This window comes from Phycodurus eques, chromosome 2 (genome assembly GCF_024500275.1).
Source record: "Phycodurus eques isolate BA_2022a chromosome 2, UOR_Pequ_1.1, whole genome shotgun sequence".
Classification (NCBI taxonomy): Eukaryota; Metazoa; Chordata; class Actinopteri; order Syngnathiformes; family Syngnathidae; genus Phycodurus; species Phycodurus eques.
Genome location: NC_084526.1, coordinates 41,147,872 through 41,162,009, shown reverse-complemented (window position 1 = coordinate 41,162,009; position 14,138 = coordinate 41,147,872). Strand labels below are relative to the sequence as shown.

Here is a 14,138-nt window from a genome sequence, read left to right as displayed (position 1 = left end):
CAAGAAACACTGGAATGATTTAATGTATAAATTAGGCAGGACTTTGCAGGAGATTGCGCATGGAAAATAATCGCGCTTTGTTTCATAATTTTATTGCGATGTACCTGTCTCTTTAATGGCATGGCGTCCATGGCGCCTTGTAGTTTGTCCAAGTGGTGTTGCCGTACAACTTCCCCGTCGCTCTACTTCCGTGTACGTTTGGTGCTAACCAAACGCGCTTCACGAATAATTCCGAATAATCATGAATAATTCTGTCGACATTGTCCGTTCCATCATTACTTTCCCGGCGTAAAAACATCATGACTTCATTCAAAATAAATTCGTCTCGGTTTAAGTCGAACCTTCCCCTGCTAAACTAGCTTAGCTAGCTGCGAACCAAGAAACCTTTTTTTTGTGGGGTTTTGTTTTTTCTGAACAAAGAAACTACTTCGTTGCTAGCAACGCGCATTCTAAGCAGAGATCGAGTGTGGGTGTAAAGGGTTGTGATAATCGTATAAAATGTGTGCGAAAAGTGCGAAACTAGAGTACGAGGACACACTTGGTTGGAGTGAAGAGGAAGACGAGCCCCAGCGTCACATTTTGGACGCCGTTCTCCAAAAGCCTCAAGATGGAGCACACACAGCAGGTTTGTTCATTTCTTCACGCCAACTTGTTTTGTATCTACTTTCTATAATCCAATACACTATTTTGCCAAAAGTATTCGCTCACCTGCCTTGAGTCACATATAATTTTCAGTAATATCCCATTCTGAATCCATATGGTTTACTGTGATGCATCTGGAACAGCTTCAACTCTTGCGGGAAGGCTTTCAACGAGGTTTGGGAATGATTTTACGGGAATTTTTGCCCATTCTTCGAGGTGCTGCTGTTGGACGAGAAGGCCTGGCTGACTGCCCACTCGAAATCAACCCAAATATCTTCTATCAAGGTTGAGGGCAGGACTCTGTGCAGGCCAGTCAAGTTCCTCCACCCCAAATCCTCTAGTCTTTATGGACCTTGTTTTGTGCACTGGTGCACAGACATGTTGGAACAGGAAGGGGTAATCCCCCAAACAGTTTGACTGTCCAAAATCTCTCGGTATGCTGAAGCATTCAGAGTTCCTTTCGCTGGGACTCGGGGACAAACATTTTTGACATTTCCAACTTTGTTGGAACAGTTTGCAGATTGCCCCTCCCTTTTCCAACATGCATCAGAGCACAAATCAAGGTTCATAAAGACATGGATGAGAGCGTTTGATGTGGATGAATTTGACTGGCCTGCACAATCCTGACCTCAACCCTATAGAACACTTTTAGATGAATTAGGGCGGAGACTGCGAGCCAGGCTAAGTCTGCACGCCCTTGTTGAATGTCGTGTTAAATATGACCATGAGTATGATGTTCTAGTCTGTATAATAATACGAAAACGGCATGTGTTGGGGATTTAAGGTTCAAACTGGAGTCTCACAGGAAACAATGTTGCACTCAATTCCCAATTGTCTTTTCAATAACAATAACGTGGGCCAGTGATTCTAAAAAGGCATAAAATAAGATTTGAACATAAATCTACTAGCTTTACTCTTATAATAGATTGAGTGCGCGAGCACGCAATTCAGCACCTGCTATTTGAATCTTAGTCAAAGATCACAAAACTTCATTATTGTCTGCATGGCATAGCTTTTGCAAAATGCATATAACAGCTGCTTTCCACCTGCTAAACTGACAGCTGACCTCACTTTACCGTGATATCCCGCTATTTGTGAATAGTGAACTGCGAATTTGCAGGTTATTACTGTACTCCGCTAAGGCTTCCTTAAGGTCCGCACTATTGAAGGGACATGCCGACGCTGTTTTAGAGAGGAAAACCTACACGACTTTGCAGGTACATCAACTATTTGTCATCCTGAAAAGTCCTAATTTTGTATTTTTAATTCATCAACTGCTAAAGACCCTTTGAAATGAGCATAAATGTCATTGTCAAACCTCATTATTATACATGTTCCTGATCAACAATGTCAAAGGCATCGCTAAACAATAATGCACAACATGAGAGACACAACATGAGTTTTGACTTTACCAAACTATGTGTGTTGGTCCTCTTGTGTCTTCCAGACGTCCGTGAAAAATATGTTGGTCCTGAGCAGCGGGAGCAAGAGGCACCTCACGTTAAAGAGGAGCACGAGGAGGCTGCTATCACCGAGTTTCCATTGAATGTCATTGTGAAGAGTGAAGAAGACGACGAAGAAGAGGGTGATGGAGACCAATGTGAAGGATCACAAGCAAATACCCTCTTACCTCCACTATCAGACAGCATAGCATCACACTCTTCTGACACTGACGATGATGAACACTCTGAAGCTGATATGACGTGTCACAATGAGAACAAACGCTGGAAATGTTCTCAATGTGGGAAATCATTTTCTTCAAACTCAGGTTTGAAAGAACACGTAAGAATACACACTGGGGAGAAACCTTTTGCCTGCTCAGTTTGCGGTAAAACATTTACCCAGAAGGGACATTTGGGAACACACGCAAGAACACACACTGGGGAAAAGCCTTTTTCCTGCTCAGTGTGTGGTGTTATATATGCTCGAAAGACTCTTTTGACAAATCACATGAGAACACACACTGGTGAGAAACCTTTTGTTTGCTCAGTTTGTGGTAAAAGATTCTCTGGGAAGGAAAACTTAAGAATTCACACCAGAACGCACAGTGTAGAGAAACCTTTTGCCTGCCCAGTTTGTGATAAAAGGTTCTCTGGAAAGGGAAACTTAAGAACACACATAAGAACACATACTGGAGAAAAACCCTTTCCCTGTTCAGTTTGTGGTCAAAAGTTCTCTGAAAAGGGAAACTTAAGACGACACAGAAGAACCCACGTTGTAGAAAAACCTTTCGGTTGCTCAGTTTGTGGCAAAACATTCACTCAGAAAGTACATTTGGGAACCCATGCAAGAATCCACACTGGGGAGAAACCTTTTTCTTGCTCAATTTGTGATAAAAGCTTCACTATAAAGAGAAGTTTAATAAGGCACGCAAGAGCACACACTGGAGAGAAACCTTTTGTCTGTTCAGTTTGTGGTAAAAGCTTCTCTCTGAAGGCACATTTAAGAACACACACAAGAACACACACTGGGGAAAGACCTTTTGCCTGCTCAGTTTGTGGTAAAAGTTTCACCCAGAAGGGAAATTTAGAAGCACATGCAAGAACGCACACTGGAGAGAAGCCTTTTGCCTGTTCAGTCTGCAACTTTACTTTCATTGATAGTACAGGACTAGTTCAACACATGCGGACGCACACTGGGGAGAAACCTTTTGCCTGTTCAGTTTGTGGTAAAAGATTCTCTCAAAGACGCACTTTGACAACACACACAAGAGTACACGCTGGTGAGAAACCATGAGACGGAAGAGTGCTGGTGAGAGAAGCAGCAGTAAATAAAGCTTTAAATAAATTGTGTAGAAACATTTACCCAGCGGAGTGAGATGAAAAAAAATTCTATGTGATCTGAATAAAATACAAGTCGTCAAACGGTGATAGCGTTCAATATATTTCTTCTGGTTCCAATTTAGTTTTTCGTCTTCCAAATGTTATGTTTGTCACAGCATTACATTGCATTGAGTTATTACACTTGTGGTCAGGAGTTACATACACTCGGCATGAATGTTGATGTATTTGGTGATTGCAATTGTTTAATGCACGTCTTTAACGACTTTTAAAAACAAGACTTGTTAGCACACCTTTAATTGAAGATTTTCTCTCATCCACACAGGGTAAAAATGGATGGACAAATATATCTTTGTTCATCGATCTGTCCCAGCAATGTAGCCAGCGTAAAATAAATGTTCTTCTTAATTACATGGCAGAGGGTACAACAACCTGTCTACCTACCTGTTGCCATTTACACATTCCCCCCCCCCCCCCCCAGATTTTACACTGAGTACCGGTAAGTCAATAACATATAATAATACATAAATACATAACAATAATAATAAGTAAACTTCGACAAGATTATTATTTCAGTATTCTTTCGATTTTTTCTTCGGCGGTACTTGTGCAGACTTTTGAATTTATGTATATATGTATGTGTGTGTGTGTGTGTGTGTGTATAAAGAGAGAGAGCGAGAGAGACACAACTGTGACTCTTAAAAGTGTGTGTTATCGATCCTGTGAGCGACGTGTTTACTTGACTATTTATACCCAATCATGACACTTTCCCATTTCCAATTCATTTGTTCACCTATACCATGTTTGAAAATGGAATATTCCAACAGCAACTGTAATTTAAAAGCAAATATTCTCACGATAATGTAATGGATTACAATTATACATTTTTTAAAAATTAAATGATGTAATCTTGTGACACGTAACTAATTATTCCTATCACTGCATAATTTTTACGACAGTTAATATTTTAATGTCGGTCATGAGCTGTGTCAATACTCAAGATACAACCATACCTAAATGTTTTGTACTTTTTGGAAAACAGCGTACATGGTCCATATCATAGCTACATTATTAATATCCTGCTATTAATAGTTTGTCCTATCTGTTAAGCAGTATCTTTGATGCAATCGAACCGGTTACAAAGTGCAAGAGAGGCCAGTTGTCTCTCGCGCCTGAAAGTTTATTAAAGCCGATTCGTTGTTGTGTTTTTGACCTAGTTTGTCCTAGTGGCTTTGCCGTACAATTTCCACTTTAGCGCTACTTCCGGGTACGCTTCGGCTAACCAAAAACGCGCTTCTCTTAATACTTCTTCCTGAATTCATCTTGAATGTTCTGAGTCTCGATACAATGCATCGCAGCGCTATTTTACGAGAGTAAAACGACATCCATACATCTTCCTTGCCGGATAATCTCGTCTCGGTGCAAGCTGAAACTTATCCAGTTAGCTTAGCTTGTTAGCTGCTATACGGCGACGCGATTGTTAGCAACACGTCGCCAAGTAGAGCTTGGATTGCGATTATCGGGTGGAAATGTGTGCAAAAATGGTGAAAGAAGACTACGAGGAGGAACTTCGAACAAACGAGCGACAAGGTCAAGTACCAGACGCTGTTTTCGAACAGCCTCAAGATGAACTCCATGGAGCAGGTGTGTTCACTTCTTCCTCGTATTCGTTTAGGGACTACTTTCTTTCACGTGAACACTATTCGTGTGGAACCCAGGTCCCACGTTATTTGATGACAATCATCTAGAGTGGTTAATAAAATGAAACCCGAGCTTGTGTCCGATGTTTACAAAGACCCATTGGTGAGCAAGGCCTTCCCTGTTGGCCTAAACACTATCCAAAGCACTGACCTGCATGCGCAAACTAAATTGTGACATAGAAGAGTATTCATCAATTCCCAGCAATCTATTCTTTTCATTTCGTAACGTTTCTTTTCTTCCGGCTGCACTTGACCAGTAAGATTTGCACTTCATCTTCCCATAGCCAGCTTGATGTATATGGGAACAGCAAGCCACTTGATGATGTCATGTTAGTAGTCAGTATGAACTGCTCCTCATGATGTATGTGGCACAGTTGCGTGCTGGGGAGGGCAACCAAATGTGTGTTGGTACTAATGTCCTTGAATACTTGAATACGATCACGATATGACAATATTAATTCTATTTTTTTTTTTTTTTGCGTGAAGATTTGAGGCTAAGCCTCCCGGATGGTGTATTATTTTTATACAAAATCAGGGCTTACAGTTCAAACAAAGGTATGACATTCTGACCAATTTCAATCTAACATATCAATTTTGCATCTCAGTTTAAATGTATCTTTCTCCATAATGTGAACAATTACAAATATATATAAATAATAACAAAATTGCACTGAAACGAGTGTTAAACGTTTGGCACCGAGGTATCAACAATCATTAATGCCTTAACAGGCAATAAATATACTGCCAATCAAGTTTCCAGTTGGTAAAGAAAAAGTGCAACGTAGCAACATTAATAACAACACATCAAGTCGATCAAAGAAACCTGTTTTGAATCAAAATCTGGAGCCTTTCTTTAAACGCTGCTTTGTCAACACGTTCAATGGCTACATCTCAATAGTGAGCGCTATTAATACAAATTCGGCATACCGGCTCGTTGGTGTTAGCGGGATAGTCGCGTTATTCTGGCTTAAATCCCAAATGTTCCACATCGTCGCGGTGGCGTTAGGCTTTGGAACTAATTCCATTTATGCCGCCCAACTTTCTATAACTGCGCAGCGACCGGCCCGCCTGCAGAAAAGCTAGCTTCGTGTTTGCTCGCGCCCGCATTCATACAGACGCAGACACGCATACAGCCAATCAACCTGCCCCCCCTTGGCTATCTCTGATTGGTTTAGAGACGCCAATGGGTTTCATGTTTCTGCTTTCATGTCGCAGAAATGTTTTTTTTCTTCCTCAGATGACTGGTTGTAAAGGTGCAACCTCTTTTATTTTTCTTTTTTTTTATCACAACTTTCAGAAATGAAATTAGTTGCACTCTAGAGCCCTTTCTCGTCAAAGAAAAAAACAAAAATCCATCCACAAAATCTCTGCGGCTCCATTTGGAAATGCCCTCTTGGAGGTAGTATTAAGTTTAAAATATTTTACTTCAACAATTTAGGAGAACTTGAACGTGCAAAGGGAGATAAACATTGTTCTTATGTCTTGCAGATGTCCATGAAAAATATGTTCTGGCGCCAGAACTCTCTCACATTAAATATGAAGAGGAGGAGGAGGAAGAAGAGGCGGACGATATAGCCAAGTTGCAGTTGACTGTTGCCCCTTTGAAGAGTGAAGATGAAGTTAAAAGTCAAAGTGAGGAGATCGGAGGGGCCGAGCCTCCGAGCGGCAGCTCAAGTCAACACACGACACGCGAAGGTTATAGAGACCACTGTGGAGGATCGCAAGCAGACAGCCTCTTCGCACCACTATCAGATAGTGACGACACAACGTCGCCTGACTCTGACGGGGAGGAGCACTCTAAAGGTGAGATGACATGCCACACTGACGACAAACGGTTGGAATGTTGTCAGTGTGACAAAACGTTTGGAACCGAGACCGATCGGAAAAGACCCGTGATGCTCCACAATGGAGAGAACCCTTTTGTCTGCTCATTTTGCGGTAAAAGCTTCTCTGTAAAGAGAAGTTTATTAAGGCACACAAGAACACACATTGAGGAAAAAACCTTTGGCTGTGCAGTGTGTGGTCAACGATTCACATGGAAGGGACATTTGAACACACACATCAGAACACACACTGGGGAGAAACCTTTTGCCTGCTTAATTTGTGCCAAAAGATTCTCTGAAAAGGGAAACTTAATAAAACACACAAGAACCCATACTGGAGAGAAACCGTTTGCCTGTTCAGTTTGTGGTCAAAGATTCTCTGAAAAGGGAAACTTAATTAAACACTCAAGAACCCACACTGGAGAGAAACCTTTTGTCTGCTCTGTTTGCGGTCAAAGATTCGCTTGGAAGGGAAACCTAAGAGCACACACGAGGACACACACTGTTGAGGAACTTTTTACTGGTTCAGTCTGCAACTTTAGTTCAGCATTGAAAGCTCGTCATCCTGAGCAGCTAGAGTGGAGCGCTAGGTTGGAGCGGCAGGAGCCAGAGCTTCCCCAAATTAAAGAGGAAGAGTTGGCGCATGATATCACCAAGCTGCCATTGACTGGTGTCATTGTGAAGAGTGAAGATGAGGAAGAAAATTGTCAAAGGGAGGCGAACAGAGAGGCTGAGCCTTCGAGCAGCAGCTCAAGTCAACATACGACAACGGAAGGTTACGGAGACCACCGTGGACGAGCACAAGAAGAGAGTCTCGCAGCTCCACTATCAGATAATGACGAAGTAACGCCACACACGTTTGACACTGACGAGGATGAGCGCTGTGACGATGGTATGACATGTCACACTGACAACAAACACTGGGAATGTTCTCAGTGCGACAAAAGTTTTGTCTACATGTCTCTTTTGAAAAAGCATATGATGATCCACACTGGAGAGAAACCTTTTAGTTGCTCACTTTGCGGTAAAAGATTCTCACGGAAGGGACAACTGAACGCACACACGAGAACGCACACTGGAGAGAAACCTTTCAGCTGCTCAGTATGCAGAAAGACATTTGCTCAGAAGGGACATCTGAATGAACATACAAGAACACACACGGGAGAGAAACCTTTTTTCTGCGCACTTTGTGGTAAAAGATTCTGTGAAAGGGGACATTTGAAGGCACACATGAGAACGCACACTGGAGAGAAACCGTTTTCCTGTTCCATGTGTGATCTTAGAGTAGCTCAAAAGAGTACTTTAACCAATCACATGAAAACACACACTGGAGAGAAACCTTTTTCCTGCACAGTTTGCGGTAAAATGTTTGCTCGTAAGGCACATTTAAACATACACACAAGAACGCACAGTGGAGAGAAACCCTTTTAGTCCGCTTTATGCGGAATGTCACGTGACCAAAACCGGTTCGCGGACTTCCTGTGTATGCTTAACTACGGGCTGATGACATGATGGCTTCATGAAAATAAGAATAATGCATTCGCCTCGTGTAGCCCTTTTCAAGGGACTGAAAGACCCTTAACCCTTTCCACGCGTTATTGATGCACTCCACAGTCACACCCTAGCAGTTTGAACCCCAACTTTCAAAAAACAAAAAACATTTGGTTTTCTTAATGGCTGGTGTTCTCGGATAAAGGTGAATGCATGTTTCTCATTCACTTCTACGAATGTGATATTTGTAAACAGGAACAAAGCCTGCGCATTGGAAATTGTCATCTTTCCTCGCTGTTGAAGACGTCCTGTGGAAAACAAACGACAGTGTAGAAGTTTCGAATGTCCACAGTTGCTTTTGACTTGTTTTACCGAATGTGTAAGTTGGCTGTCCATAAGTCCTATTTTCTGTTTTTTTTTTTATTTTTTATTTCAGTCGTTAAACACAGTTGATTATTGGATATTTATTTGTTTCATTTGTATTTATATCGTATTCCTTTTGCTTTGATTGATTTGTTTTTCTTATATTCACTTCAACTTGTATTGCTTGCAAAATGTTTCGATTCTGTGTTTTAACCATGCAAGGCACATTGTGAGTCCTCTCTGTGAGAAGTGCTATATAAATAAAATGGACTTACTCCTGTCCGGTCTGTAACTTCCGTTCAGGATTGGAAGCTCTTCATCCTAAGAAGCTGTAGTTGTCCGAAACATTTTGCGTCCATAACTTAACTGGATTGGTCCGACTCCCGTAATTACAGAGGTCCTCTTCAGGGAGGGACAGAGTTGCCTCTACTTTTACTTGAATATTTTCTGTTAAGGAGAAACACTTATTTTCCTCTGTTCATTGAGCTAAATCCTCCTTCCTACTTTTATTTGATCTACTATTGCGTTTAGGATCTATTTGTTTTGGTTTGCCAGTGCATATAGATACCTGCATATGCAGCGGAACCTCCGTTTAACGGATGCCGATTTAACAGACAAACAAAATAGTGTCCAGTTGTGAACTCAAAATCAGCCCTTTCATGCACCAGTAAGGAAGATTTGGGTCATTTTTTAGGCCAGAAAAAAAGGGCTTCAATTTAACGGACAATCTGATTTAACGGACGACCCCTGCCCACGTTAGTTCTTTAAATCGAGGTTCCACCGTATGTAAATATACACATGCGTATATATGCAGACGTTTATTTCAGCCTTGTTTTCTCCTGTCTTCAGTAACAATCTATTTCATTTTCCCCGCTTTATTGTGGTGCAAATAATGACATGTCCCTTCTGAAAATGTTCACCTTTGTAGGTTATTGTTGCAAATAAAAGCAATCTGAAATGTCAGTTTGAATCAGTTTTTCATTTACACATACGTAACTTCAAGCTCACCGGATCTAAATAGTGCACGTACCTTCCATAAAGCAACTTAAGATTTAGAAATGATTTTAAATTGAAATAAATGTCCACACCCTTCTGAAAATGTTGACAACCTCAACAACATGTGCCCACAAGTCGTGGCTATGCGTGAAAAAAAAAATATGAAAGGGTTCCACCAAATCAAGCTGAACTGAAGCCTATGACTGACATTTTGCCATATTCAGCGTTTTAAAATATTTCTACAGGAGGTAGTCATGCTCACAGAAGTCAAATGTAGCCTCAGTGCGACATCCAGTGGACAAAATCGGCAACAACAGTTACTTTTACTGAAAAATCCCAGTTCACGTGTTGCAAAATGTATCTCCATGGGCCGGATTGCACACCCTGACAGTGTGTTTTTAAAATATGTCTTAATTAAGATTGACTACAATCATACGATGACTCATATGTGCTTCAACATGTGCCAGCATGATATAGAACTTGCATCCTCCTACAACGCAGGCTACACACGAGATTTGTCCAAGTGGTGATGCCGTAGTATTACTTATGCAACAGATTTGCTTTCCTGAACGTTTTTTATTATTATTTTTTTTCATCTACGTGCACACATTGCACTAAATATACCCCCCCGAATTAGTACTGAATGTACTGTAGCCTCGATACAGTACGTCCATCACTACTAAATCTTCTTAAACTCGTCTCGGTGTACGTCGGTTGACGCTTCTCATTCTAGTTTAGCTTAGCTTAGCTTAGCTAACGAAGAGATGGGTTTGTTGTCAACACATCGCTCGTCGGAGATCAACTTAAAGTGTTGTGATTATCGCGTGAAATGTGTGCGAAAGGTGTGAAAGAAGAGGAACTATTTTTTTGTGGGGGTGGGGGGAATTAAGGCGCGACAACATCAACTAATTAACGCAGCTTAGAAGAATCCTCGACATTTTGTTATACGGAGCAGGTTTGTACACTTCTTACACTCAAACTGATCCTGTGTTGACTTTTTTTTTTTTAACGGAATCATCATTACTTTAGGACGTTACATTTGAAATAGCATGAACATTCAATAATCTGTACTATGTGGATATGATGGCGTAGGATTATTCAATATACTGACTTATTTCAAGCTACATTATCCCTCAATGATTATGTGTTTGTCCTGCAGACAACAGTGAGAAAAAAGATCGTTGTCTTGAGCGGCAGGAGTGGAGCTCCAGGATGGAGCAGCAGGAGCTGGAGCCACGCCACATTAAAGAGGAAGAGGAGCCAGAGGACTTCCAAATGAAAGAGGAAGAGGAACCCGAACCACCACGCATTAAAGAAGAAGACCAGGAGGAGGGTATCACCAAGTTTGTATTGACCGGCGTCATTTTAAAGTGTGAAGAAGGTAACGGTGACCACTGTGGAGAATCTCAATTAGGCAGCCTTTTAGCTCCAGTCTCGGATAGTGACAACATAACGTCACTGTCTTCCGATGATGATGACGACGACGACGGTGATGATAATGATGAACAGCACTCTAAAGGGTATATGGCATGTCACACTGGCAACAAACGAGTGAAATGTGCTCAGTGTGACAAAACATTTTTCAACAAGTCATCGTTGAAAACGCACACAAGAACACACAGTGGAGAAAAACCCTTTGCTTGCTCAGTTTGTGATAAAAGGTTCACCCAGAAGGGACAGTTAGTGGCACACACAAAAACACACACTGGGGAGAAACCTTTTGTCTGCTCAGTTTGTGGGAAAAGATTCTCGAGAAATGGAGATTTAAGAACACACAAAAGAACACACACTGGGGAGAAACCCTTTGCCTGTTCAGTTTGTGGCAAAAGCTTCACGAAAAACACAAATTTAAAAGCACACCAAAGAACACACACTGGTGAGAAACCGTTTGCCTGCTCAGTATGTGGTCTTAGGTTCACTCAAAAGACAAATTTAACAACGCACACAAAATCACATGCTGGAGCGAAACCTTTTGTTTGCTTAGTTTGTGGGAAAACATTCTATACAAAGTCCAATTTAGCAGCACACACAAGATCGCATGCTGTAGAGAAACCTTTTCCGTGCTCAGCTTGCGATAAAAGATTCTCTTCAAAGACAAATTTAACAGCGCACACACGAACACACACTGGAGAGAAACCTTTTGTATGCTCAATTTGTGGTAAACGATTCTCGAGAAAGACGCATTTAAGAGCACACACGAGAACACACACTGGAGAAAAAACCTTTTCCTGCTCAGTTTGCAGCGTAAGTTTCCGCGTACGTTCAACATTGGTTCAGCACACGAGAACACACACCGGGGAGAAAACGTTTGTTTGCGCCTTTTGCGGGAAAGGATTCATGCGTAAGGAAAAATTGAACACACACACAAGAACTCACGCTGACGAAACCCCTTTTTCCTGTTCCGTTTGCGGCAAAAGATTTTCCGGGGTGATGAGTTTAACAACACACACCAGAACACATAGTGGTGAAAAACCTTTTGTCTGTTTAGTTTGTGCTAAAACATTCACGCGTAAGGAAAAACTGAACATACACACAAGAACACACACCGGAGAAAAACCTTTCGCATGCACAGTTTGTGGTAAAACATTCACGCGTAAGGAAAAATTGAACATACACGCGAGAACGCACACCGGAGAAAAACCTTTCGCATGCACAGTTTGTGGTAAAAGATTTTGCAAAAAGACAAGTTTAACAGCACACACAAGGACACACAGTGGTGAGAAACCTTTTAGTTGCAGTGTGTGCGATGTAAGATTTACTGAAAAGCGTCAGCTTCAGAAACACAAGTGTGCTGGTGAGAGGCGCAGCGGTCAGTGAAGCTGCGGATTAAACTGAAGAAGCGAAGGCTGCGTTGGGAATTGCCGCATCAGTTGCACACCGTGCGGGTCCAGTATTTTCATCAGTCTCCCGATCGTCTCTTGAGTCACCCACGTAGCCAGCCTGAATGCCTTTTAAATGCATCATCTTGTATGCATGGAGGATACCATATCTGTCCAACTTGATTCTGGACAAACATTGCTGTATCTCGCAGGGCTTTCCTCCTGAACAAAGAGTTCAGGAAATAGTCACTTGCAGTTCGCAGGTTCTCGCGTGAGTTTGATGTGTCCCGATAACTCAGAAAAAATGAGTCAGAAGAACAGGTGGGGAAACAAATTCGGGTCGTGCCGACGTCAACAGGGAACAGCACGAGTCGGCCCGCCCCCACAATATCAAAAACAAGCGCCCTTATTCCACACAGTGGCCATTCGGCAGAATTGCCGTTTTGCTTAGTCCTAATAACTTGACCCAGATCTACTAGTACAGCGTGTAGTTAGCCATCAACGTATACCCACAACTCGGAAGTGTAATGTGTTATTTGGGCTACAGCGTCTCTGCCATCTGGCTGCTGCACGCGTTGCGTAGAGAGGCAGAAGACGTGTCTTTTGAAATAATTCACACATTCTACCCGTGTGGAGTGTTTCGACAGCAATTTAAAAAATATATAAATACTTAAATGAAGTCACACAACTTATTAGGACCGTGAGACACTGTAAAAGTCATTGAAACCTTGGATCGATGTGCTCTTGAATGCAGTTTTGTAAATTAGCAATCTGCCTTTATACCACTCATTGTGTGTCACGCCCTGGGGAATGTATGTGTATGTTCCGTGTTTTCTAAATAAATATGAATGGGAAAAAAGTCGAGCCTGCTCTTTTTTTTAACTCCTTTTTCTCTCTCAATTGAAATTTTATCCCTCGCACGTTTCTGTATTTTATTATATCGTGTGTTTACGGATGTATCGTTTTTTTTTTTGTTTTTTTTTTGTATGGATAGTAATATTCGTCTTACAATTATTGAGCCAAATGGTTATGTTCACATTACTATTGTTCACTAAGACTGCATTCTTGATGCATGTTTGTTCATATATACTGTTCTGTTCTATGTTTTTATTCAAATAAATGTTTTATTGAATGACTGTGGCTTCGTGTACTGTGGTGCATAGTTATGAAGAGTAAATTACGCCGGCGCGTTTAGCAACCGAGCTAACCGACGTGTCTACGTGGCGGCCATGTTGGGGAGGTCGACGTTCCCATAAAGCGCAATGCATGGACATTGAAACTAAGTCCATCCATCCATTTTCTGAACTGCTTCTCCTCACTAGGGTCGCGGGCGTGCTGGAGCCCATCCCAGCTATCATCGGGCAGGAGGCGGGGTACACCCTGAACTGGTTGCCAGCCAATCGCAGGGCACATACAAACAAACAAGCACTCACAGTCACACCTATGGGCAATTTAGAGTCTCCAATTCATGCATGTTTTTGGGATGTGGGAGGAAACCGGAGTGCCCGGAGAAAACCCACGCAG

The 14,138-nt window shown here is 41.8% G+C and overlaps 3 protein-coding genes across 4 annotated transcripts; all 3 read left to right on the top strand.

Annotated features, from left to right (window-relative positions):
- Positions 1-186: 186 nt before the first annotated feature.
- On the top strand, positions 187-3,501 carry LOC133399285 (gastrula zinc finger protein XlCGF57.1-like). Its single transcript, XM_061670722.1, has 2 exons — positions 187-625; positions 2,090-3,501. The coding sequence occupies exons 1-2, from the start codon at positions 499-501 to the stop codon at positions 3,376-3,378; spliced, it is 1,416 nt and encodes a 471-aa protein (XP_061526706.1). The 5' UTR covers positions 187-498; the 3' UTR covers positions 3,379-3,501.
- Positions 3,502-4,699: 1,198 nt separating this feature from the next.
- Positions 4,700-8,829, top strand: LOC133399281 (zinc finger protein ZFP2-like). Of its 2 annotated transcripts, XM_061670718.1 has the most exons (3): positions 4,700-5,066; positions 6,611-6,925; positions 8,692-8,829. In XM_061670718.1, exons 1-3 carry the CDS (start codon positions 4,952-4,954, stop codon positions 8,796-8,798), a joined length of 537 nt encoding a protein of 178 aa, XP_061526702.1. In that variant the 5' UTR covers positions 4,700-4,951; the 3' UTR covers positions 8,799-8,829. The 2 variants fall into 2 exon arrangements, with proteins under 2 accessions (XP_061526702.1, XP_061526701.1); XM_061670717.1 differs by having other exon boundaries at positions 6,611-8,829.
- Positions 8,830-10,335: 1,506 nt separating this feature from the next.
- Positions 10,336-13,527, top strand: LOC133399282 (gastrula zinc finger protein XlCGF26.1-like). Its single transcript, XM_061670719.1, has 2 exons — positions 10,336-10,750; positions 10,955-13,527. Exon 2 carries the CDS (start codon positions 11,008-11,010, stop codon positions 12,610-12,612), a length of 1,605 nt encoding a protein of 534 aa, XP_061526703.1. The 5' UTR covers positions 10,336-10,750; positions 10,955-11,007; the 3' UTR covers positions 12,613-13,527.
- Positions 13,528-14,138: the final 611 nt, after the last annotated feature.